The following is a 26,304-nucleotide window of genomic DNA, read 5'->3' as shown; positions in this document are numbered from 1 at the left end:
GCCTATTTACGTAGTGTCCGTTTTTAAAAAGTGATTTGTATAGAGTACGCAACTTTTGTAATTTTAATTATAATTTGGGCTATCTGAAAGTTATAAAATCTGTACCACTATTTATGGCTTTCGCCCTCTAAAGACTGATATTCCACGGAAAGTGAGGGTCGGCATGTCAGTTTGGTGCTCTCTTCCCCCTTGTTACCTGCTTGCTGTCTGTGCTAATACACACACACGGGGAGCAGCTCGAAGGGCCACCCGAATGATCCTTAGATTGTTTGGGCAGCCCATTGAAGTCAGCAGGGGTCTACTGCCGCTGTTTCTATTACATGGAGCGATAGGCAGCAGACTGCTACTGAACAAATCTTGATCTTTCAGCGTGTGCTATTGGGTCGGGTTCACACTGAGCAAAACTAGCGGAATTCCGCGGCGGAATTGTCCGCAGCGGGATGCCATTAGCCTCTATGGGAGGTGCGCGCTCCTGCTCTGTCCGCGCTGAAGAATGAACATGTTCATTCTTCAGCGCAGAGAGACGCGCGTGCCTCCCATAGACTCCCATTATGAGAGGGAGGCTAACTGCATTTTGCGGCTAACAATTCCGCTGCGGAATTCCGCTAGTTTTGCTCAGTGTGAACCCGGCCTTAAACTAAATGATTATAGGCCTGCAATCGGCCAAGTAAGGCCGATAATCATTTAAAGTCTTAGGTAAAGGCCTTATTACACTAAGGGGGTTATCCAGCTTTAGAAAAACATGACCACTTTCCTCCCGAGAACACACGTCTTGTCTCCAGTTCAGGTTTGGTTTGCAGTTACCCTCCATTAACTTCAATGGTACTGAGTTTATGTGAAAATTCAAACGATAATCGTTCAGTGTAAATGCAGCATTACTATCGCATATGAGCGATAATTGCACCGTGCTGAAAATTCGCAGATCGTTTCGTGTAAACAGTCTTTCACCCATTTACCCTATGTAAAAGATGGGCTTAAGGGATCTTAAAAATGATCGCAATAACGATTTCTTACGAATCTTCAAACGATTTTTTTTAACTACTTATTCGTCTAAACGCTGATCGTTATAAAAACCAAATTGTTGCTTCAAAATCGTTAAACGATCGATTGGGCCAATTATCGCTCCATGTAAACGTAGCATAACAAAATCCCACCCAAACTGGAGACTAGAGTCTTGTGGTCTCTGGAACAGAGGGTCCATATTTTTTTATACCGCTGGATATCCCCCTTGGTATGCACTATAGCTGAATTATCTCTGAGCACTCGCCTGATCTAAAAAAGTGCCCATCTTAACCCACACCCAGTGGGTCACCCTGTAGGCCACATGGTAACAGGCCTTTAAAAGGTACAGGACTAGCAAAATGAATCTTTATTATTTTATTTATTATTCTAGTACATTGAACTTAGTGGGTCATCTGCCTTCTAGTCATATTGCCAGGCCAATAATGTAGTGGTCACTTATTTTCCAGACCCAGAAACCACCCACCTTGTGTTCCAGAATCGCCCAGTTCATCTTGCAATTCCGGTTGTGTCTCTTTAAGAGTATTTAGCGGATCTGTATTTTAGCTGCCGCTTCTCTGCCTTGCAATGAAACCTATCAAGAAGAATAAGTAGATTCCTAAAAGCCTGGAGGCAGTGAGCCGCCCCAATTCTGTAGCGTTCACACCGAGAACCACAATGCAGTGGTAGTCAGTTCTCGGCTTCGTACAATGCCTTATCTGGAGGATGCAGGGAATTTCTGCTCATTTTCTGAGTCATCCTGTCCTTGCTTCACTTTCCTTATTGTCTTAGGATAAAGAAGCCCCAGAAGCTTGCTCAGCCACGTATACAATAGTAGCCCTGTACGATGACCCGTGCCTTCCTCACTGCTTTATATAGCCGGCTAATTGCTATGAAATCTCAGTGCCGACTTTCTACAGTAGCTCTAGTGGGTATGGAGATGCTTCCGACAGACACTTGAGTCTATAGGGCTTTAATACCCTTATATTTAATGCTTATCCGCTTCTGCCGACTAGCATGGTACTGTTTTGTTTTTTTTTTAGAGGAGATTCCTTTGACCCCCATTGAGGTGATTCCTTAGAGGAGAAAAGTATGTATTGGTTTGCCTCTGAAAGCATGAATTTTCTAATGCCACCTATAGGTTACAACCTATAAGTCATTGTTGCATGCCTGTAGCTTAAAATTAAAAGCAGTCTTCCTATATACATAGATTTTCCCATGAATCCTTGCTGCAAGGCTTCTTGCAAACAGCCTATAGTGGTTTTACGGTCAGCAGAACCACTTATCGGTTACCAAATGCCTCACAGGGCGTCATTCATGGACCATACAGGCAATAAAACCACCGGAGCCGTGGTCATGTGCGTTGGCCTATAGAATAGAATGGGTCTTATAATTGCCGATTGTATATGGACTGTTTTTAAGCAGCATATGGACTGTTTTTAAGCAGCCTAAGTGGGCATTCACATGTCTTATAATTACGGTCCATGCACGGATGATGTGCTAGGGAATGGAATTCGGAACTCCGAACAAGTTTAAATTTTCACTCTACTGAAATGCCGTGTCAGTACAGTTCTGGAGCTCAGGGCATAATCAGGAATGATGATGCCGGGAACTCCAAATTCGACTGAAAGCTTTTAGAAAGGTAATACTCTCCACAGATAAGGGTCCACCTCTGCAGGGTGTTAGACTCCCGATGGGATCCTTTATTTGTAATTCTCTGACCACCCTGCCAGTATCTTCCGTTCTCTTCAATAGTTAATTTAGTTGTACTGAGCCTGGAGTCAAGTGCATACTAAAGCTCCGGAATGGATGAGACGCTAGACTTCTGGAGCCAGACTAGACGTAGACATGATTCGCTGACTATTACAAAAAAGAGCCAGGTATCAGAGGCAGGTAGCCGACAATTACAGGGAAAAGAGAATTGTAGAGTCCTAGGTTATGGGTGAGTTACCTGGAGAGAGCTCAATGGTTAATTACAACTCTTGCCTACAGCATGATGAGTGAACCAGTGTGCCAAAAATGTGCCAGCTGGGGACATGTGAGCTCAGTAAATATTTGCTTGCGCTCTATAGTCTTTGATGTTTTGGTCTATTGAAGGTGGAAATGGTGGATAATTATGTGTGTATACACTCACATGATCAACATGCTCTTCATGATGATCTATAGGAGTTAGTCGGAAAAAAATACTGAAATCATGAGTGGCTGCAAAGTGTCTTTTGCCCTGGAGGACTTTGCACATCCATGAGTACGTGTACAGCCTGTTGCCTTCGAAGGTCGCTGGTGGGGAAAGAAATGGACAAATTGGTTCTCCTTCAGGGTATGTGCACTCTACGAAATCCGGGCGGCCCACACGCATGTCCGCCCATGCCATAGACTCCATTCTATGCACAGACTGATTCCACCATCCACCCAAAGAATGAACAGGTTCATTCTTTGGGTGGACAGTGGAATCTGACTGTGCATAGAATAGAATAGTCTATCGCACGGGAGATACGCCGGAGCGAGCGGCGAAATCCGCGGCAGGTTGTTCTCCCAGATTCTGTAGTGTGCGCATACCCTTAGATAGTAGAAAGGTGTCTCTAATGTCGCTTGTTGGTAGCTACTCTGTAAGTCAATGTTCGACCCATAAAAGAGACCATCAACATGGTTAGAGGTATAAGCCTAACCAGATACCAATATGTAGACAGCTGTTTTGGATGTCTATTCACATAGAGGGTACCCAGCTGGTATATGGAGTCTTACAAGAAATACTCCATTGAGGAACAAGTGTGCAGATTAGTTGAAGACCACTGTGTTTTAAGTGCCACTTGTAGCTATCCTGTAAGACAATATCCAACCTGTAAAATCTACCTTGTCGGGTTTGTTTGTTCTGGAGTAGAGCTCATTTGCATTGCCTGTAGGAACCTATACACCAGCTGGCTGTCCTCATGGCGAACTAGTACCCTAGAGAAGCTCCCAAAGCATACTACTCTGTGGGGGCACAGGAAATTTTTAACAAAGATTGTCAAACGTGGACAACCCCCTTCAATAGTCGTAGTATAAAATGAAACCACACCCCCAGTCTTGTGGAGACATAAAATTGACATAAAATGCAAAGTACCTTGCTCTTGAGAGCTAAATGTGTGTTCGTTGGCCAAATGTACAGTCTACTCCTTGGTCGATTATGGTATAGAAGGTTTGTCAGGTTTTTAGCTTCACAATGGAAAATGAACGCCGTTGTTTGACTTCAGCTTAGTCCTTGTTGACTCTCCTCACCTTGTGATCATTTGTTACACCTCGCTGGTGCTCACTCCCTCGCACAGTGCCTGTAAGTGAATTTCCTGCTCCACAAAATCTAGAAGTTTTGGGATATCCACCGGTTACCTGCACAGTCATGTCTGACATTTCATGTTAATGCCGCTAGGTGCACACAACCATTTTGTTTGTCGAAAGCCTACCCTTTGAAGGGAAAGAGAGAAGAAAAGCCACAACAGAATGGATTTAATCTGAGGACATCGTTTATACAAGTTATGATCCCAGCTAGACACAGGACAATAGGAGCAGAATCTTCTAATTTGAACCATCTAAGGACCCTATTCCACAGGACTATTGTTTAGATTATCGTTAAATCGTTCAAATCTAAAAGATAATCGCTTGTTTGAATAGCAGTTAACGATTAACGACCAAACGAGAAATCGCTGATCGTTTAAGAAGACCTGGACCTATTTTTAATCATTGCTTGTTCGCAAATCGTCCGCATTGAATAAGATGCCGTTCGCAGTAGTGACGAACACAATAGCGACAACAAGACGACCGCAAGAACGATCATAAGTAACGATTATCGTTCCATGTAAATGGGTGAATGATTCCGGGTCTTTCGCAATAGCGATAGTTTATCGTTAAGCGAACCATAATCGGCCCGTGGAATAGGGCCCTTAGGATAAGTTGATCTTTCAATGAAAAACTTGAAATTGAACCTCATGAAGTGAGTGACTGAATTGAAGCTGGCTTTTTAGTCTGGGCCGCTAACAATGTCACTTCCTGCCCCTCTCAGGAAGGATCATTCTCATTTCCATCTGTCTCTCCACGGGAACTTCATCCTTTTTTAGTTTAATGCCAACAATCACATAACCTTCTGTAACCCACCAGCCCCAAAAAAATTCTAGGATTAAAATGTTTCAAGCATATGATTGTACATACCATGGATACTATGGGACCATGGAAAGAGTGGGTCCAACCTTGATCTCGGTGGTAAGGGGGAAAAATGGGTCTAGAGGGGTAACAAATGTCCTGTTCTGAGTGGTAAAAACCACTATTGTATTGAACTTTGCTGTAGTACCACCTTTTATGTGTGCCACAATCATATTGGTCCTTTAATGTTAGTACATCAGTTGATCACTTTGATCAAGAGCCATTCAGTGCCTCTATAGTAATAACCTTTTCACCACCTGACAATGTATTTACTTCCTGTGTTTTAGGTGGGCAGAATCATTGTGATTACTTTGATGTAGTTTCCTGCTACTCCTGGATTCCATAGTGCCATCTAAAAGTATCTGCAGCTACATCTCCCTCCTCCCCGCCTTCTACTTTTTTTCTTTCGCCCGCTCAATAAATCACATCACAATTCTGCTGATCATGTGTATAGGGGAATCAGGAGGAATAGATGACAGCTGTTAAGGGTAGATGAGCACCTGTGGGTGGATTGACCGAACTCTGTGCCTTTATCAGGACAAAGCTACATTGCAAAGGCGAGAAATGTAGCTCGATCACGCAGGGTCTCTCCATGATGTCGCTTATATACAGCTCTGCTAATTGACTGACTTGACACTTAGTTTTTTTTTCCTAGCTGGAAGGATTCTGTAGGGTAAATTGCAGATTTTTTTTTTTTTTCTTCAAAGTCTATTTTGAAGGTTGTTAAAGAACATGTCCTGGATAATGGCGTCTCTTCTCCCACCATGCCCTGCAGAAAGGCTCATTCTGTTCCCATTAAGCAGATAATTGTAACAAGCAGCAGTGAGTGGAGGCAGTCAGGGCCTGTTAATCAGAATTAACTTGACATCTTTGGGGTTTTCAGAATTACAGCTCATGCTTGGGCTGTCACATATCCGCGCAGTTACTGGAGCTGTCAGCGGTGCTGGGGGACTCCTCGCCGCTTTGCAGTGCTGGTAACTCATCAATTGCTCAAGTTGAGAAGACCAATTTGTCTATGAGCGAAGTGGAGGAGGGGTGGATCAGACATGATGATAAAGAATCGGGGATCTAAAAAGTCAAATGTATGATCTTGATGGAAATTTGCTTGTACTCGGGGGGACGAATCCTTGTTTTATGTTAAAGCAAAGTGTCAATATTTTTGACAAGTCTCTTATTATGGATTTGGATTGGTTTGACTCCTTCTGCATCAACAATCAATGGGACGATCAAGAGTACATACTTCAATCATAGAGAGTAAATAGAGGTCAGCACCCATCTTTGTACTGCACCACTCGTTTCGGTATTTCCTGGAGTCCTTTTATACGGCCCAGTTTTTGAGATTTGCACTATTTTGAACATTGTTCAGTGTAATAACACGTCGTTCCCTGGTCTATCAGCCAGAAAAGGACGAGCACACGAAGGTCCGTAAGGTAGAAAAAAGAAATCGTCCCTTTCCCTACAAGGGTTTACACGTAATGGCTTACAATGTAAGGTTTAGGGTGTTTTTATACTGTTGGAAAGGTCCCAGCTTATATATCCATTGTTGTCCATCCACCCAGGTATCATTTTGTATGTCTGTACAGTGGAATATGTTAGAAGTATATACTTGTTGTAAACCTCCAAGGGACCCTTATGCTGTTTTCACAATGCACTTCCCAATAGTCATTGGAGGTATAGATTTCCCAAAGGATGCCACTATATAGGCTTGCCATGGCATCTGTTGCCCGCAGTCTTCAGTGCAGTTCAATGCAGCCCAAAAAAATTATATTGATTTAATTACAAGCTGTTGGCACCCTAAAAAACTGTGAAATTCCACCAATTTGGTGTCCAATTTGTTCTAGAGAAACAAATGGGAATTTACAGATTTTCTAATGACACACTTGGCTTTTCTTCCTGAAGGTTCTCTCCTCTTATAGGTGAGCTGTCTATACAGTACTTACTCACAAACTAATATCCTAATCCGAGTATCTGGCTAGGCATTGTGAACATGGCAATTTCATATGCAGATCTATGGTGCCTCCAGATAAGTGGTTGGCTGAAACCTAATTAAATTTTTTATTTTTTTTTCCTTTTTGCATTATTATTTTGCAATGCAAAAGTATAAAACATTATGAGAAGGCTATAGAAGAATCAATTTGTCTAGAATGGAATTGTTCTGAGGTTGTTCAGGTCTTGTCCTTGTTTCATGGAGCGGAACCATTGTCTACTGGAAGCTTTGGTCCTCGGGTTGTATATTTTACGGTTGAAGTCTTTCTGTGCGCTTTCTTAATCTCATTTCGAGTCCCCATCCTTCTCTTTGTCTCCTCTAATGGCCACGCATCAGCTGTGTGTGTCTCTCACTTGGTTCCAGCAGAGATCAATGCAATCTAATGTGTCCCCTCCGGGGAGTAGCGCCTCGTCTTCTATGTGGCAACTTTCACTCACAGCTGTAATGAACAGAAAATTGAACTTTTTTCAGTCTACAGCATCCGTATGTTGGACACCGTTCACTAGTTCAGAATGGAGCTGTCTTTGAGATGTCACTGAGGCAGACGTGGAGGAGTAGGGGTTAGTCTTATCCATTCATGTAGAACAAGTGGCATCGTGAAGCCATTATAATGATAGTGGACATTTATAGGGTTAGGGTTGACCTTTTTTGTAGGCAACTTTTTTGGATGAGATCTGCCAAAGCAAATTCTCTATGTTCTTTGCATATTTCTATTGTAGAGTTCAAAGTTTTTTGAGAGCCAATTAAAAGATGCCTATGCCCTCCCTATCTACATGCTTGGTCCAACTTCATCTCGGTCTGGCCTCATACTACAAGGAGTCCATCTAAGTAGTAATCAAAACCTGTACCCAGAAGATGTCATCACTTTCATGCTGCTTGAACTACAAGTCATTTAGGTGATCCTCAAAGCCTTGTCTTGATGTTCCCTATACCTAAGTAGGGGAAGATCTAGCCATTAAGACTGGTGGGATGGGGGAAAAGCTGTCAGGAACCACCCTGATGACTCTGGATTTGGCCAGCATGAAAGTGATAACTGGTTCCCTTTAAGAAACTGATTATCAATGACCTGCAAGTGAGAAGCCTGAACAAGTGGATGAATGTAATCCATCGTGGCTCATCCATCCTTTAGCAGATAAGCGTCCAAAACCAAGAAGGATGTCCTTTTTATCCACTACACACTCCACTAGCTTGGCTATAAAGGCAGCTTAAAGGGATATTATCCCAAGGTTATAACTTATCATGGACTTTGCTGCTCCATTAGCTCGCCATTGGGACAGCTAAAGATAGCCAAGCGAGCGTTGTGCTTGACTGTCTCTATCAATCTAAAAAAACATTGAAATCTAGGGCTTATGCTTGACTTGAGGCCCCATTCACTTGTGGGGGAAAGCTTTCTCATATATAGACATGTGAAGCCAAATCTTATTACAACTGATCACCGAAGTCAAATCTATGTGTATGGGGGTGACTTTGGGGGTTCAACATGCCTGATCCTTTTTCACTCAAGATTATCCACCAGTGGGGTCTTCAGTGGCTTATTCTCCTCCCCATTGAAAAACATTTTCCCTATTCTCCTCCCCATTGAAAAACATTTTCCCAATGTCCATCTTTAGGGTATGACCAGCTCTAGTTCACCTGACTACTTATTGCAGAAAGAGTGGCGAGAGAGGCTACGTGAAAGAAGGGACATATATAATGGATGCTCCAAGAAGAGAACAACATAGTGTTTCTAGTATTATCTGTGCTCCCTGTATTACAACTCTTGCAGCAGGGTATAGCCAGCATTGTGATTCACCTTTAAAATTAACATGAACATTACGGAGTTACTAATACTGTGTATTGGATCTGACAGATGTCATGGTAGTTTAACAAATGGATTCATAATGTCCCCCGCCCCCCCCAATCCTCCTTCAAGAGTATTTCTGTCAGCCCTGAGTGATTCACAGTGCGGTAGCACATGTATACAATACAGATGCGATGTGGACACCGGACACTAAATAATTGATGCTGCCATTTGTTTTTAATTTGGGGGATTCGCTATACTTTAGTATTAGGCAAGACAGATCCTTTGTGACTGTCTTGGTCTCCCCCATCAGACGGGAAGTGAATGTGTCACTTGGTGCATTATTTAGCAGTGTGGCAGAGCATGCCTGGCAGTGCAGGATAATGTGCCTGACAGGCAGCCCCCGGTTTACCGTGGCAGGGTAGAGACGTCGGTGCCCCTCACGCTGTTGTGAGCTGACAGCACCGACAGATAATGAAATATCATTGGCCACGCCATAGTGCCAGTCTCTGAAGACCAGGGTGTACTGGTAAGAGTCAGCAGTCCCAGCCATGTGTGAATACGCTGCTTGTGGTTGGCTTTCTCCTCTCACCCTTATCTATAAAGGAATTTATGATGAATATGAGATCTGCGTGAGCTTGTTGTTAGCGCAGCATTCCTGGTTTGTGTCATAGCTACAGGGTGGGGGAGGGCGGCACATGGCAGAATCAATTACCCCTGCCTAAGGAGGCGTCTGTACATATGCTAAACTCTGAGCAATGAACTCATGGTATCTATCATGGTCTGTAAACAGAATGCAAGGGGTACTGTGTACACTGACACATGTGGAAGAGGAATATAAATATGTAGGTGATCACTACCTGTAGCTCCTAGTCCTCCGTGTAATATCAGACAGAACTCGGGCATTATATTTCCAGCTTCTATTTGTGCCATGCATTATTAATAAACCCGGTGTGAATGCTGGGACATTACGTCCCTTGTTCTGCCAGCTGTAATAGTCCAGGTGCTTCTCATGATTGCCGTACACAGATAAGTGCCCCTCGAAGCCTGGCATCAAGTGTGGGCTCATTGTTCCCCCCTCAGACTGGGAAAAGCAGACATGCTGCCAGTATAACAAAACCTTGCAGCGGCTCATTGATGTAACAATGTGTTGACATGCACTTCACATTGTGAGACCGATCGGGGCTATGAGTGGCCCTTTTGTCCGCCTGTCCCGTGGGGCGGCTGCAAAGAGATAAGCCTGTGCCTGGAGAAAGCCCTGCGAGCCCTTCTCTATCCCATCCCTTCCTCTCCTAGGTAAACCAGCTTGGCTGCTTCTCCCCCACCCTGTAACTCCAGAGGAAGCCCTGAGCGGGGACTCTGTGACAGGCTGACATTCCAGATCAGGGTGTGCCGCCCTATGACGAGCAGCTGGCTTTGTCTCTGCTTGTTTATTGTCTTCCTTATTTTTCTCTTCTCCGCACCCCCATTTGGCAGATTATCCTGTAACAAGGCGTCTTCCCTCCTTCCCTGCCCCCTGTCTTCTCTTCTTCGGCCGCAGAATCCTTTGCGCTGCTTTGCTGTAAGTTTTTATATTTCTCTTTTTGAGTTGGGGCCATTTTTCTAAGGGTCTCCAAAGTTTTAAAACTCTTGATCCTTTTTTTTTTTTTTTTTTTTTTTTTTTTTTGGGTGGATGGGGGGAGAAGGGATCGCTTAATCGATCAATTCTACATGTACAGTTGGCCAACTTCATTGGGCGGGACTGGCCGACTATCTTGTGTATAAGGTGGTATTGACTCTTCCCCCATTATCTAAAGCTAGCACACACGTTAGTGGGACTGGCCATCCATCAAATGGGTATGGTGAACTTGTAATGCCATCAGTGGCAGATGTTACGAGAATAGGATCTGCCATGATGGATTTCAGGCATCTAAACCTATGGCCACAGGAAGAAAAGCCACTGCCAGATGTGTGTTTGGCTGCAGCTTTATCCTATTCCCACTTAAGAGAGCATGCACACTCAGCCAAGCATGCATACGTATGCTGGGACCAGGAGTGACGTGCTTCTGACATGCCCAATGGCCGAGCATTCATATGTTTAAGGTGCAGTCTGACAGCACTGGCTTATCCCTCCATTAATTGGGTCAGGAGGCGAAATCAAACATGACTCAGCTGCCATTTTCTCCAGACATAATTCACTAGTGAAGGGTCAGGAGACTGCCATAAAGACTCTGCAGATAATGACCGGTTCGGTCTACTTTAGTCTAAGGTATTTTTGCACCTTAAGGCTAAAAATATTGAATGTGGTCATGGGTCTCATGACCAATGGGTCCATCCATGTTGCCGTGAGATTTCTGTCAATTAGTGTATGACAGGCTGTAAGCCACCAGCTGTTGAAGGTGTATGGCCACATTTCATTCATACATTCAATTCTGATTTATTGCTTAACAATATTTCCATACCTGTCTGCCCCCTTCCACTCGATTCCTTAGCTGAACAAATATTTGCATTCATGGTAAATTCAGCCTTTTAGCTGCCCAGATTTGGTTATGACCCTTGAGCTGTCTCGTCTGTCTGCTGCGTATTGCAGTAATCATTCAAAATGTCTCGTGAAGTAATTGGTGTGTTTCAGAGTAAAGGGGTGGACACAACCATATGAGAGAATATCCGACTGCAGGGTTTGTGCCTACTACATCTACCTTTTTGAGTTCTGATTTGTTACTTATGTGTTTGAATTTTTACTATATGAGATTGTTAACCATATTGTATGTGATACTGGGCTAGCTCAATTCGATGACCGAGAGGGCTTAGAACGTGGTCTTTTTGCTTCTGTAGAAACGGGCTTTGTCAGGTTGGCCAAGCACGGTGAGATGTTTTACTGTGAGAAGAGAGTCCGATGTTTTGCTTCTCTAATAAAAGAAAATGTGGTGGAATGAGAACATTTTGGGTCATCTGAACCTCTACTGTACTGCCAATAAAGAAGCCATATTATGTAAAGGGTTTCTTGGCAGATGTCACAATGTTGGGGGGGCTCAGGCGTTGACCCTGCATTGCCTATTAGATGGGGAGATGTGTGATCATCCATTTTTAGGCATGTTGGAATTGCCCAATATGGCTGATAATCTGTCCTTGTAGCCCTGCTACAATTGTAAGGTGTATGGGCACCTGAATGTCTATGTTGTCTAGATCTATCGGATAATATGTTACGTCTATGACCTTGTTAAGTTAACAGCGAAATCTCACATTCTAGCTTGACTGGCAGCCAACTATACTCTTGTCTATGGATGTAGTAATAGTTCTGCGTGATTTGCACTAAAGACTTGTCTTTTGCCATGAACGCTCACTGGTAGAATTGATAGCAAGTTTTCCTCTGTTGAATGAAGAGGATAAGAGGAGGCGATAATGGGTTTTTGGTTTGCTGATTCCTTTAGAGCCCTGAGACTACTCAATTTATTCTCCGTTCCAACACCCCCTTTATAACGGAATTTTGCCAAGCATCTGCCGATCTCAAACTGGGAATAATCTTTTCTAGCATCTGTTCTTTCGAGGCCACTCGTGAGATGGAGCAACCCGACTGTGTATCTAGTTATTAGTGACATTGCTATTAACATGGTCACGGTGAACATAGTGTAGTAGCACTTGGATTAGGCTATGTATGGACCTATATACCACCCACCAGACTGACTGTGCACCGAGAATCCCGGCCACTTAGTTCCCATTCCATTACTGTATGCCAGCTGTCTCCTGCATAAAACATACCGCCATGTACACCAGCTGTACATATCCTGTGAGGTTTTTTGTTTTTTCCCTATGTAGGACAGCTGAATGTCTTACAAAATCCAGTGGGCTCCTTAGAAGGGGCAGCACACATTACTTTTACCTTCAGTGATATACAGATTTAGGGCAATGTCTTCCTTTGACTGCATTGTTTGCTCCATACCTGTCCGTATGGATTTAGCATTGAGTCTTGCCATTATGTTCAGCTTCTGGTTATTCTTGCAAACAGATGGCTTCCTGTGGACTCGGTGCGCTCTGTGTATAGCAGGTAAATGAGTTGAGCAGACGTAGCTGATTCTTGCTGTTTCCTTCTCCACAGAAGTAGAATGGAGTTAATTGACGTAGCGGAGCGGCCTATTAAGGTCACGGAGTGGCAGAAAACTTACACCTACGATTCCGGCATCAACTCTGGTATAAACACCTCAGCGCCATCGCTGAACGGCAAGACCGTGCTGCTGGACGATGATGACATGGGCTACTCTAAACAGTACACGACGGTGAAGACCACCACGTACACGCAGCAGCAACCTTCAGGTATGTTCTGTCAGAGTAAAGGTAGCCATAAACATATAATAACTCGGCTCTACTTGTTTCCCCCTCCATACACGTGAACGCTCTACTTGATTATTGGTCTTTCTGAGAACAATAGATTGGGTTGCTGAGATTCAACATGCCTAATCCTTCTTCTCTTTCCCAACATCCTCTGTCTGATCAAAATTGGGATATCTCCATAAACCTGTAATGGTCAGATGTTCCTACCAAAGTAATCAAGTTTAGCCAACGCGTCTAATGTGTATCAAGGCCTTAAAACATTGTGTGTCTATCTCCTGGAAGGTCGGGTAACTCTGGACACATCCACACTGGGCGAGTTCTGTGCACAAACCTTATTCTGACCTAATATTTGTGCCCTAAACCCACCCAGTGTGGACATTTCTGTGGTTAGCCGATCCTCCGGTGACAGAAGCCAATCAGGAGAAGTTGCATAATGACTGGTACACTTTACAGCGTGGGTGCAGAACTTGTGGCTCACTAGCTGATGCAAAACTACAACTGTAATCATGTCTGTACAGCGTTTGGCTACCAGGCATGATGGGGAGTGTAGTTGTGCAGCGTCTGGAGGGTCACAGGTTGTGAACCTATGCTTCAGGGTCCTTGCACACAAAAGCAAAAGCTGCTCCTCTCTCCATGCTAAAGAATGAACATGTTCATTCTTCAGCGCCGAGAGATGTAGCACGCAAGCCTCCCATAGAGTGTCATTATGACAGGGAGGCTGGCGGCATTGTGCGTTTGCTCTGTGTGCACGGGGCCTTAGAGGGAATGTTTTGCCTAGATGTTGATGTAGAGCCAGATACTGAAACATGTACCTTTCTGGTGTCACTTTTTGCTGTAATGTTGTACAGGTCACTTTACAGCAGCCTCCTCATCACACACAACAGGAAGTTTTCATTTTAGGCCTAGTGGTGAGAACGGAAACGGCAGGTTTTCAGGATTATTTTATAATATAAAAATTGTTAATGTGTTTGGCATAAAACTGACAAATTTAACCTGCTGATGGCTCCCTATTGCGCACGGGATGCTGAGAATGAAGGTATGTGTCTTACCTTCATCCTTGACCGTTCCCGTGCAGTGCTCTGTCCAGTAAGGCTGTTTGGAGCACTGCCCCGCCTACAAAACACAGATCCACCCCCCAGCCAGTTTGGGGCTCTGGGACGGGGCAGTGCTCCAAACAACCCTACTGGACAGAGCACTACATTAAAACTGCACAGGAACGGCTCTGAGGATGGAGGTAAGAGACACTCCTTCATCCTCAGCACCTTGTGCGCAATAAAAAGCTATCAGCAGGCTAGACTAATCTAGTTATGTAGTTCCCCTTTAAATGTTACTACTTTAAGTGTAATGTTCGTCAACTACCAATTACTCATCCAAGAACATTTAGTTACTGGTTCTGGTGGTAATAGCCATAGTGTTTAAATGGCTACTGTATGATGCAGTAAAGCTGGCACCTACCTAATCTGTTAGTTCACTTTTCTTTTCGGCCCTCAAATTTCGATCCTGTCAGTCTGGAGGGGCGTCCATGGATAGCTCCTTCCGAACAAGGCTATTGTTTGCCTGTTCACGCAGTATGTCTCGTCCGTGTGAATTTCCAGGGGGAACTGTAACATTTCCTTTTATTGCAGCTGGCACCGGCAGCCTTAGCGTGGCAGCAATCCTGACCTTGGGCAGCGGTATAAAAGCTTCATTGTTACTCTGCACTTGTCTGCAGCATATTTAAGCAACCTCTTTAGAAGCTGTTTGGGTCTTTATGGCAACTTCCCATGATGTCGGCCTTGACTGCAGCCCTTTAACGCCCGTATCATAAAGCTCATCATGGCTTTTGGGACGACATTTTAGGGTTTTGCTAAAAGCGATCAATGGTCGTGAAAGCACAACTGTTACCTGGATGCACGTTTCAGCCCCGTTGTATTTGCTCTATGGATATGTAACCAACCTATAGTGTTCATGCTAAACAGTCCTGGCTTTGCAAGGAGAATTTTAATGGACTGTCTTTTTTTTTTTTTTTTTTTTTTTTTTTTCTGTAATGCATTGTATATTTGCCAAGTGCGTCTTGTTAGGCATTTTCTTTGCTTTTAATTAACTCCCCGGTTCTCTCCCGTCTGTAACGGTTTTGGGTTATTAGCCAAGTGCACTGTAAATAGGGATGATAGGAATAGCTGCTGGAAGAGACTGCTCAGGAAAGCTGCCCAGATCTGGGGGATGAATCACGTTACGAAGTCTTTCTTAGTATAGTGGCTAATGTCTAGGATCTATGAAGTTGCAGGTGGGGCTTGTCTTGGGCTGCTCCTCTGATCATACAGCAAGTACCTCGGCTCCATTATACAGGATTACTGCTAGTAAAGTTGCCCATACACATACGGCAAAACTAATTGTCTAGACAACTCTGGTAATGGAGATTTAAAAAGATTTTGGTATGCTGAAATCAATCAGTTGGGGACAACATGGGGAGCCGCCATACTCACTAAATGGTCAGCCAATCCTACCAGAACCATTGTTTTTAGCCAATTCCTATGACCAGCTTTATTTAGTTTCTTTTTTTAACCTAAGTCCTTGAGATCTCAATATACAATCGAGCAAGTAATTTTTTTGCGTTTTCTGTCCTCCTAATTGTGTTCTGAAACTTTCTTTGCCACACAGACATGGAGTCCCAGATGGCCATGACCCGAGCCCAGCGCGTTCGAGCAGCTATGTATCCAGAAACGGTGGAGGACTCCACTTATCTGTTGACAACACAGATTGACGGACAGCAGACCAATGTGCAGAAACTTGCAGAGCCCTCTCAGATGCTGAAGTCTGCCATTGTCCACCTCATCAACTATCAAGATGACGCTGAGCTGGCCACCCGTGCCATCCCTGAGCTGACCAAGCTCCTGAATGATGAGGATCCGGTAAGGGCACATTGCATCTTCAGTAGATATAGATGGGTGAGACTTTAAGTAGGTACGGTGCAGTACAGGAAGACTAAGGACCTAAGTATAGTCTTTTTTTTTTTTCAATCAGGTGGTGGTAAACAAGGCCTCCATGATTGTCAACCAGCTTTCCAAAAAGGAGGCGTCCCGCAGAGCTCTGATGCAGTCCCCACAGATAGTCGCAGCCGTTGTGCGCACCATGCAGAACACAAGTGACATGGAAACTGCCCGTTGTACTACCAGCATCCTGCACAACTTGTCCCACCATCGAGAAGGACTTCTATCCATTTTCAAGTCTGGAGGAATCCCTGCTCTTGTTCGTATGCTCAGGTAACCATCCCACCATCTTACTTTATACTCCGTTCTTGTGTTCTATAGACCGGCATTGGATCATATACGTTTTGTACGTTCTAGCTCTCCAGTGGAATCTGTGCTATTTTATGCAATCACAACCCTGCACAACCTCCTGCTGTACCAAGAAGGTGCCAAGATGGCCGTACGCTTGGCTGACGGGCTGCAGAAAATGGTTCCCCTGCTCAACAAGAATAACCCCAAATTTTTGGCCATTACAACAGACTGCCTGCAGCTCTTGGCATATGGAAATCAGGAGAGCAAGGTAAGGTGACATCACACATAATGGATTATTTAGCCCTCATCTAGTTTCCAGTCTCTCATTGAGGTTTGGCATGTTAGAACTAGTGTGTTCAGCCACCCTAGTAGTTAATAAACCTGAGTGCACCAACCAGGATCAAGCTGTTGGTTTTTAACATGTTAGATCCTTTACCTCTAATGGGAGATGAGCTAACCTTGCAGATGTCTGGCAGTGGCTTACAGAACTCATGCACACTTGGCTGTTGGGTTTGAGGGGAATAGTCGTCTACTGTTTACTTAGAGTGTTTGACTTATCTTAAAGGTGGTATCCCAAGATTATAATCACCTATTCTGTAAGTAGACTAGAACTACTTGATTGATGGTAATTCGATTGCTGGTATCTCCACCGATCACTAGCATAGGGGTTCATTGTCCCCTGAGAAAATGGTGCTAATTGAGCATTAAAGGATATGTCCAGAATTAGAAAAAAAAACATGGCTGCTTTCTTCCAGAAACAGCACAGCTCTTGTCCTCGGTTTGTGTCTGATATTGCATCTGAAGCACATGAATGTTTATAGGGGAGTTGGGAGGTATAATGATCCGGCAGCTGAAGCCTCTGAATCTGAGCTTGGAGACAGCTTCTTGTGACTACACGTTTTCCCCTGCAGCAGCCACTACAGGAGACGCATGGTATTACATGGAGACCATGCAGATGATGTCCTCCCGCTGTTTGCTGTGACTGTCCACTGTGATAGATGGGAGCAGCTCTTTCTCAGTTGTCCATGAGCCTTAATGGGACACTGTAAGCAACATTGCTTACAACACTCAGCAGAAAAATGGAACAAAAGTTGACACAATAATGATGACCTTGTCTATTCATACAAAACATTTTACCTTCCAATGTGCAATCACTAAACATTTTAATGCAGACGTTTTGTCTATTGCAACAAGACAAGATGCTAGCGCACAGTCCTTACTTTGCCCTTGATGGTAATAAACGTGTGCTGTGCCCATTGTAACAAGCTGTCATCCAAACCACATAAATACATAAAGCGTTACAGGGTCTGAGATCTGTATTTCGGGAATCTCTGCAATGTCAAAAGTAGAACTATGGAAAGAAAGACACATCCTTGTTAAAAAAAATATTCATATTCAGAAATTACATAGAGGCAAGGACATGTTTTAAGATGCTTGATGGGATCAAATGGCTGTAAATGCGAATCTATAGAATATACTAGGTAGGACGTATAGCATGGCTAGTTTGTCTCCACCGCTTAAGCTGAAAGTATAAATGGGATTGTGCCGAAAACATGACCTCTTTTAAAGTTAGAGATTGTGCCAGGTTAGAAAAACATGGCGGCTTTTATCCAAAAACTGCGCCATACTTGTTCAGGGGTTGTGAGTGGTATTGCAGCTCAGAGCTATTCATTTAAATGGGGCTTAGCTTCAATACAACCTGTGGTTAGGTATAGCACCATTTCTAAAACAAAGCAGCCAATATCTTATCCTGAACAACCCTGTGAAAGCAATCGACCACCCTTTTGAGTTGAAAAAGATTTGTTTTCTAGAAGCATTGCCTCCCATGACAATGGCTGTGTCTGGAATTGTGGCTGAGACCAGGTCAGGGTATGCAATACCAAACCTGACCTATGATTGGTTTTATGACTGAGTTGTATTAACCTTCAAGGTTCTACTTGAGTTGAAGGTCCACTAAACCCTTCCATTTCCACAGCTCATCATCTTGGCCAATGGAGGACCTCAAGGTCTTGTGCAAATCATGAGGACCTACAACTATGAGAAGCTTCTGTGGACCACCAGCAGAGTGTTGAAAGTCCTCTCCGTGTGCCCAAGCAACAAGCCGGCCATAGTTGAAGCTGGTAAGGACAATGTGATCATCTGGGTGGCATGAAGGTCTTTTTTGTGTGGTACAGCAAGCCATTCTTTGTCTTCCTTAATTTCTCCTGTGTTTTTAGTCGCTAAGCTTGTGACAATGGTGGATTCTTCTGGAGTAATTCTTTGTAGATCCAGCTGGAGGAGATGTTTTAGCTGCAACATTTCCTAGTGTTTTTGTTTCTTTCTTTTTTTTTTTTTTTTTTTTTTTTTTTTTTTTTGATAGGGTTTCCCAGCTCTGTTTTTAGGGTCCAGCTTACATTAAGATTCCCATGAACAGTGCACTATAAATAGTGGGTTTGGTTTAACCCCTTTAGTGACTAGTACTTTGGCCCTAAATACCAATACTGCCAAAAAGTTCCAGCATATGTGTGTGTATAGTGTATGTGTGTCCTGAGGGTGTCCAGTGCTGCAATATACCTATCTATGTGCAGTGTTGCAGTTTAGTCCCAAGAGAATGTGGACAGATTTGGTGCTGTTCTGTTCCTGGACAATCCCTTTAAATTTACTATGTTGAACATGAAACAGGTTATGCTCTGGAGGTGTCTCCAAAACCCCTTTAGGCACTGAAAGTATCGTAGGCCGCCATCAACCTGAGGGGTGGGGACTCTTTCTTGCTTTCTTGTGATTTATGATTGAAACTTGCTGTCTTGAGGAGGGGACAGTATTCCTTTAATCTCACATTTTAGTTCTGTTTACCCCTATGTAATCCCTCCGCCACTAATTCCGCTGAGTTGCACTCAGTGAGTCAGCTGCCCAGCCGTCTGTTCTGGGCCGTCAGACATCCCTTTGTGATGCGTTCTGGCAGGGATCGAAGGCAGTGAGCGTACAAAAGCTGCTCCATAACCCGTCACACATGTCTGCGTGCAACGCTGGCCCACAAGGGAGGCTCAGCCATGTACTCCTATCCCCAAGAGTTCAGATCCTGGTAGTCTTGTTTTATGGTGTGGAAGTAATCGCCCTCCTTGGTTGTGCTGCTTTAGTGCAGGTCACAAGAGTTTGACTTCTTACATTTTATATCCATCCTCTTGTTTAAAAAAAACAAAAAAAAAAACAAAAGATCTGTAGTCCTGTTTTGAGTGACCCCAGTTTAAGGTTGCGGTGGGTTAAACATTCTGTATTCATTGTATGTGATCCCTCTGTTATTGATCTAATAGTGTCTGAAACTTCCGGGACCAAGCTTCTATCCTCTGCTAGAGTTGGCTTTCCTATACGTGTGTTGGGGCAATGAAGCTGTCCAGTGCTCATCGTGATTGATCAGAGATGAAAGGGAAGATGATCACTTAGGAATGTTAATAGCATAGTGTTCTGTGTTGGAGCCTGAAGGATCCCGTTGCGTTTTTTTAGGCTGCTGTAGACCCTGGGAGCTGGCGCATGTCATAGCATGTGCTTTATGGTTGCCTTGGGTCTCCACAACCTTTTCATCATTTCATTTGCTTAGATTGTTCTTCTACATTTTTATCTTTTTGCTTCTAGGAGGAATGCAAGCTCTGGGGAAACACCTCACCAGCTCCAGCCCCAGGCTTGTACAGAACTGCTTGTGGACTCTAAGGAACTTGTCTGATGTGGCCACCAAACAGGTGAGCAGCTTGACCAGCCATGCAGAGGGCCGGCAGATGATTGGCAGGTATCACTGATGTACGTCCGGTTTATACTCGTTACCGTATTTGGCTTGGAAGACAACAACCAGGCATGACGTCAGTAATCCAGTAAGATTCATGACCCACAGCAAAACAACTTGAGATCCAACATTTTTTTTTTTTATTTTTATAGATCTCTCAACTTGGAAAAGAACATAGGATATTGTAGCTAGTAGAAATACTGTGTAGACAACCGTTTCAGGCATAATGAGTTGTACTAAAGAGTGTTATGCCTGAAATGTCTGTCTGCACAGTTACTGCTTTTAAAGATGTTAGGGATCACACTACGTTTTTGCAATACTTTTTTTGGCAAAAAAAACTGATGCATTGGTGTGCATCCATTCTTCCATTAACTTTCATTATAAAAAAAACAAAAAACGATCAAAATGGATCCCTTTTTTTTAACAGACACAGAAATAAGGTTGACTACATTTTTGTGTGCGTTAAAAAAAATAAAAATGGATCCGTTTTGAAGGTTCAGGAGCTTCTCTGTTGTGCAAAAAAAGAACTTCCGATTCTTCACACGTTTATAATTACAATTACTTCAAAACATGAATCAGAACATAGGAGACTAGTAGGACATGGTAACAAGTCGAAACACTGTGCAAACCAATGAGTTTCAGACCAACATCTTTAGTGTAAACCGTTACATATCAAACGTGTCTGTCTTATCACTTAAAGGATCCAGGATTTTAAAAAAAAGCACAACTCCTTTCTTGCAGAAACAGCACCACCCCTGTCCTCAGGCTGTGTGTGGTAGTACAATTCAGCTCAATTCACTGAACTGAGCTGCAAAACCCCACACTGAGGACAGGTGAAGCGCTGTTTAGGAAGAAAGTGGCCATGTTTCTCTAAGCCTGGATAACCCTTTAAGTCTGGGAACATCCATACAGGAAGGTTTTTATGAGAACGTGGTGGCTTTAAAGAATTAACAAGTTTCATGATCTTGCAAAAGGGAAGTGTTAATTTTTTTTACTGAAACTCTGACTTGTGATTTGTTGGGCAATACAGTATACTAGGAAGTAGTCAATGATTACACCAGGCGCGTACACATGTGTTCACTACGTGACTACTTTTTCACCCCGTTTCATATAATTACACGTGGTCATGTGACCGTTTCATAGTTTATTACAGCAGGCAGCTCTAATACCTTTCTCATGTGGTCATGGTTTCAAGCCATAGCTGTGTTTTTGCTGGGCTTTTAATGGGAGTCCATGCAGATGGGTCCATATATATTAAAATATCTGCGTTACGATCTGGTATAGAGAAGCAGAACTTCGCCCTGATTCACATTGTATGTCCTGTGTTCTACGTGTGAAGTGCATAGCCACCTTGGTTCAGCGATGACGGCTGATGTAAATGATCCCACAATGACCTGCCATTTATGGAGCCGGCCTCATTTCACTCCTGAAGAGCAATATTCTAGGGCAGCAATTAAAGCAAACATGGGTGTGGGCCCTTGTGAGATACTGCACACACCTTGCTGTAAGCCTGCAGAGGTTTGTGGTTTATGAGCGGACCACACCTCGGCGTGTGTTGGAACACTTGGCCCTTGTGTCCTCTCCCATTTGTCACCACTTACACCTTCATTTGTAGCCATGTAATCCGGAAGAGCGGATATATATGCACAATTGAAATCTGTGCTTTTTGAAAGGCAAATTACTCCAAAAAAGGGGCCTTTGTGGCTTTGTGAAACTATAAAATTTGTTTATTTTTTTTTACCATCTTTTTCCATAATATAAAAATTCAATACAAAACATCAGAGTATCGTTATACAAGCATCACATAAGGAGGAAAATTAGGAGCCAGTACATTTCCAGCAATACAATAATGCAATGCCACTTATTCAGCCATATAGTCATAAAATACACATTAAGCCCTTGTCATTGTAATTTGCTCTTTTAAAGTGACACTGTCACCTCCTTTTTGCATTCTGACATCTCTACACACGTTTAAAGGGTAAATTTAGCGGTTTTCATACCTTATTTTATATCATACGTCATGGTGCTTGTTCAAGTAAAGTGTCATCTTTTATCAACTGCAGATTGTGTTAAGTGGGCGGAGCCTTGCAGCATTGGCGCCCCGCCCCTCGTCGGCCGTTGGAACAGGCTGGCCGAAAAGTGTAGACCCCACCGCCTTTACATCGGCCAACCAATGGGCGTTAAGGGGGGGGGCAACGGTGCCGTTGTGGGCGGGGGCAACGGTGCCGTTGTGGGCGGGGCTAAGTGGCGCTAATGCCACAAGGCCACGTCCACTTAATACAATCTGCAGTTGATAATAGGTCCCTTTTTACTTGAACAAACACCATGACGTATGAAAAACGCTAAATTTACGCTTCACACCTGTGTAGAGATGTCAGAATGCACAAAGGGGGTGACAGTGTCACTTTAATGGGGTGCTCGAGCAAAAAAAAATTCAAATCAACTGGTGACAGATTTGTAATTTACTTCATTAAAAAAATCATCAGTCTTCCAGTACTAATCATCTGCTGTATGTCCTGGAGGGAGGGGTATATTCTTTCCAGTCTGGAGACAGGAGAGGTTTTCCATGGGGATTTGCTATTGCTTTAGACACTTTGTCACAGAGGTGGCAGCAGAGAGCACTGTCAGACTGGAAAGAATATACCACTTCCTGCAGGACATACAGAAGCTGATACACATACAGTGTGACACGGTGCTCTCTGTTACCACCTCTGTCCATGTCAGGAACTGTCCAGAGCATAAAGAAAATCTCCATAGAAAACCTCTCCTAGTCCCCAGACTGAATACACCACTTCCTGCAGAACATACAGAATCTGATAAGTAATGGAAGTAAATTACAAATATCTGACACTTTACGACACAAGTTGATTTGAAAGCAGAACAATTTTGCTGGAGTCCCCCTTAAATAATCATATAGCATATTGTCTTTTAGAATTCCTAAGGTTGTTTTTTTTTCATCCACTGGAAACCATCAGCAAGTATCTAATTTATGTTCTATTATCAGTTTATAATGTTGAATGGCTCATTATTATATGTATATCCTGAGTCCTCTATTTGGGGCATACAGTAAGATCTGTCAGTAGTTGTAGGTCGTGTTTCCATGCACCATTAATGGAAAAGAGAAGAGAAAAATACCTAAAGTGAAAGATTAGTGAAGAATTTTGATCACTGATAGAACAGTGTTGTCCTGCACAGACTGGGAGAGACCCCACTAATACCCTAATCATAGTGTTTATAGGGTGACATTACCAGGGAAGATGTCCCTTGCGGGAGTGTGAGTCTTGAGGAGTGATACTAAACTCCCCATAGGATTAAAGGGTCTTATGTGGTTGGAGCCCTGATTTTTATATGGCACAATAGTGAAAGTGTGCGCTATACTCCATAGTTCACCACAGTGATCGTAGGGCAGAGTTCACATTTGTTTAGTTGTCTCAAGTCACAATAACACTGTTTGCTCCTTTTGCTCAATGACGTCTTGCTTTTGTTTGCAGGAGGGCCTGGACAACGTGCTGAAGATCCTGGTGAACCAGCTGAGCTCAGATGATGTCAACGTCCTGACCTGCGCCACCGGCACCCTGTCCAATCTGACCTGCAACAACGGCCGCAACAAAACTCTGGTGACTCAAAGCAACGGTGTTGAGTCTCTGATCCACACCATCCTCCGGGCAAGTGACAAGGACGACATTGCCGAACCTGCAGTGTGCGCTTTACGGCATCTCACTAGCCGTCACCCCGATGCAGAGGTGGCTCAGAACTCGGTGCGTCTACACTATGGCATCCCCGCCATCGTCAAACTGATCGGTCAGCCCTTCCAATGGCCATTAGTCAAGGTAAGATACCGCTACTTGTAAAGCAGGAAGAAGCACTCCGCTAAGATCTTCTCTCCCATCGGGGAGCAGGCGGGCTCCATAGTCTGGCCATAAAATCTATCTCCTGCAGCAATGAGAAAAGCTTACCCAAAAACTTCTACCAGCTTGTTCTTTTGATCGGAAGGGGTCTCCACACCCAGACCTTGGCCAATCAAAAGTTTTAACAGTATTTAAAGGGGTTATCTAGACCTACAAAGCATGACTGCTTTCTTCCAGAAACAGCACCACTCTTGTCCTCAGTTTGAATGTGCTCATGCAGTTAAGCTCCATTCCCTTTTATAGAACTGAATTGTAATACCGCACAAAACCTTAGGTCGGGTGTGGTGCTGTGTGTTTTTACTAATCCTTTGATGATTGACCTGCATGGCTCCCATAGAACTCTTGACTAGTTGCAATACCAGGTACGGCCACTACCAAATATATGGAGCTGTGCCGGTTAGGGAATAAAAAGTTTAGTAGTTTTCAATCTGATTACTCTGTCATTTTGTTCGAACAGGCAACCATTGGCTTGATCCGAAACCTGGCGCTGTGTCCTGCCAATCACGCCCCACTTCATGATGCAGGGGTCATTCCCCGTCTGGTGCAGTTGCTGGTTAAAGCTCATCAGGATGCACAGAGACATGCAGCTTCAGGAACCCAGCAGCCATACACGGTGAGTTTAGAGGAGAAGTAATCCCAGTGTCTGGGGGGTTATAGTAGGGCTGAGATATACTTTGAAGGTTCCTATGCAGCGCTTTGGCAATAGGCTGTGGCAAGGTGCCTCAGACGGTGCAACTCTCCTTGTACTCCCCACTTAAAGGGGTACTCTGGCAAACAAAAAAACTTGTTTTCAAATCAACTGGTGTAAGAAATTTTATACAGATTTGTAAATTTACTTCTAAAATCTCCTGTACTTATCAGCTGCTGGATGTCCTGCAGGAAGTGGTGTATTCTTTCCAATGTGACAGTGCTCTCTGCTGCCACCTCTGTCCATGTCAGGAACTGACGGCAAATCCCCATAGAAAACCTCTCCTGCTCTGTACAGGTCCTGTCACGGACAGAGGTGACAGCAGAGAGCACTTTGTCAGAGTGGATAGAATACTCCAGAGTATCTTTTTAACTCTCCTTAGGGGAAGGGTTGAGCACATAAACTGCTGCATTCTGAGACTTAGAGGGGTTGTTCATGGTTGCAATAACGTGACTGCTTTCTTCTAAAAAATCACCCTTTTAATTGTAGCATACTGTACCACCTTAGTTATATACCCATGGCCTATTCACCTGCCCTTGCCGCCAGGCTCACATTTTACATGTCCATACTTGGTCCCCAAACAGAATCATCCGGATTGTTGTCACCGTCCCGCAGACCTGACAATATGAATTTTTCATGTCCAGCCATTCCCTTGATTCGGGCTGCTCTATATTTTGAGGACATTATTCATTGTGCTAAGTAGAGTGGAAACCGGTCGGGCTAGTCCTCATCTGCTGTCACATACTATTTCCGCAGGATGGAGTCAGAATGGAGGAGATTGTGGAAGGCTGCACCGGAGCCCTGCACATCCTGGCCCGAGAGCCCATGAATCGCATGGAAATCTACAGGCTCAACACCATTCCCTTGTTTGTGCAGGTAAGGATGCGTTACAGCCATTGTACTGGGGCGGTATGGTATATATAAAACGTGAGCAAGCATATCATATGAGTTTATCCACCCCCAAAATACTGGCGATTATAGCGCCACTCTTGTCCATGGCAGTGTGTGGTATTACACCTAGCTATAATATCAGACCCATTTAAGGTGGTGCCACGACTATAACAAGTTTGAAATCACTTTATATTACAGAGCAGTTTGGTTGTATAATATCATAGCAGTGAGTGTCATATCTCTGAGGGTGTTGCCACATGGTACATAAAACCAAAGGGCGGCATTTTATAGGCCATAAAAACATAGCCTGCTCCTATGCGATGATTTATTTATTACAGAATATAAAACCCATCACCCGTTCAGAGGCTTAGTGTAACATGCTGTCTGGATGCCCGATCCCTCATTGTATTAGTCACCGCACCGCTTGCCCTTTTCCCGGCCTTGGCCATTAGGGCCGTCATGATGGCTGCTGGAAGCCTCCAAGTAGGTAATAAATGCTGACAAATGTGCCAGCTGCTCTGCAGAGGAAGTGTTGTGCGGTGGCGGTCCCTGGATATTC

The 26,304-nt window shown here is 43.8% G+C and overlaps 1 protein-coding gene across 1 annotated transcript in view; it reads left to right on the top strand.

Moving 5' to 3' along the window:
• The window catches only part of JUP (junction plakoglobin), a 45,643-nt gene that overhangs the window by 13,745 nt on the left and 5,594 nt on the right, over positions 1-26,304 (top strand). Inside the window, exons 2-10 of the mRNA XM_069952491.1 lie at positions 13,012-13,226; positions 15,885-16,135; positions 16,248-16,486; positions 16,571-16,772; positions 18,480-18,624; positions 20,114-20,217; positions 23,750-24,088; positions 24,624-24,779; positions 25,611-25,730. Of these exons, the coding sequence (XP_069808592.1) occupies positions 13,019-13,226; positions 15,885-16,135; positions 16,248-16,486; positions 16,571-16,772; positions 18,480-18,624; positions 20,114-20,217; positions 23,750-24,088; positions 24,624-24,779; positions 25,611-25,730 (1,764 nt within the window). The 5' untranslated portion in view covers positions 13,012-13,018. The remainder of the gene's footprint in view (positions 1-13,011; positions 13,227-15,884; positions 16,136-16,247; positions 16,487-16,570; positions 16,773-18,479; positions 18,625-20,113; positions 20,218-23,749; positions 24,089-24,623; positions 24,780-25,610; positions 25,731-26,304) is intronic.

This window comes from Dendropsophus ebraccatus, chromosome 14 (genome assembly GCF_027789765.1).
Source record: "Dendropsophus ebraccatus isolate aDenEbr1 chromosome 14, aDenEbr1.pat, whole genome shotgun sequence".
Taxonomy (NCBI): domain Eukaryota; kingdom Metazoa; phylum Chordata; class Amphibia; order Anura; family Hylidae; genus Dendropsophus; species Dendropsophus ebraccatus.
This window is presented reverse-complemented; position numbering and strand designations above follow the sequence as displayed.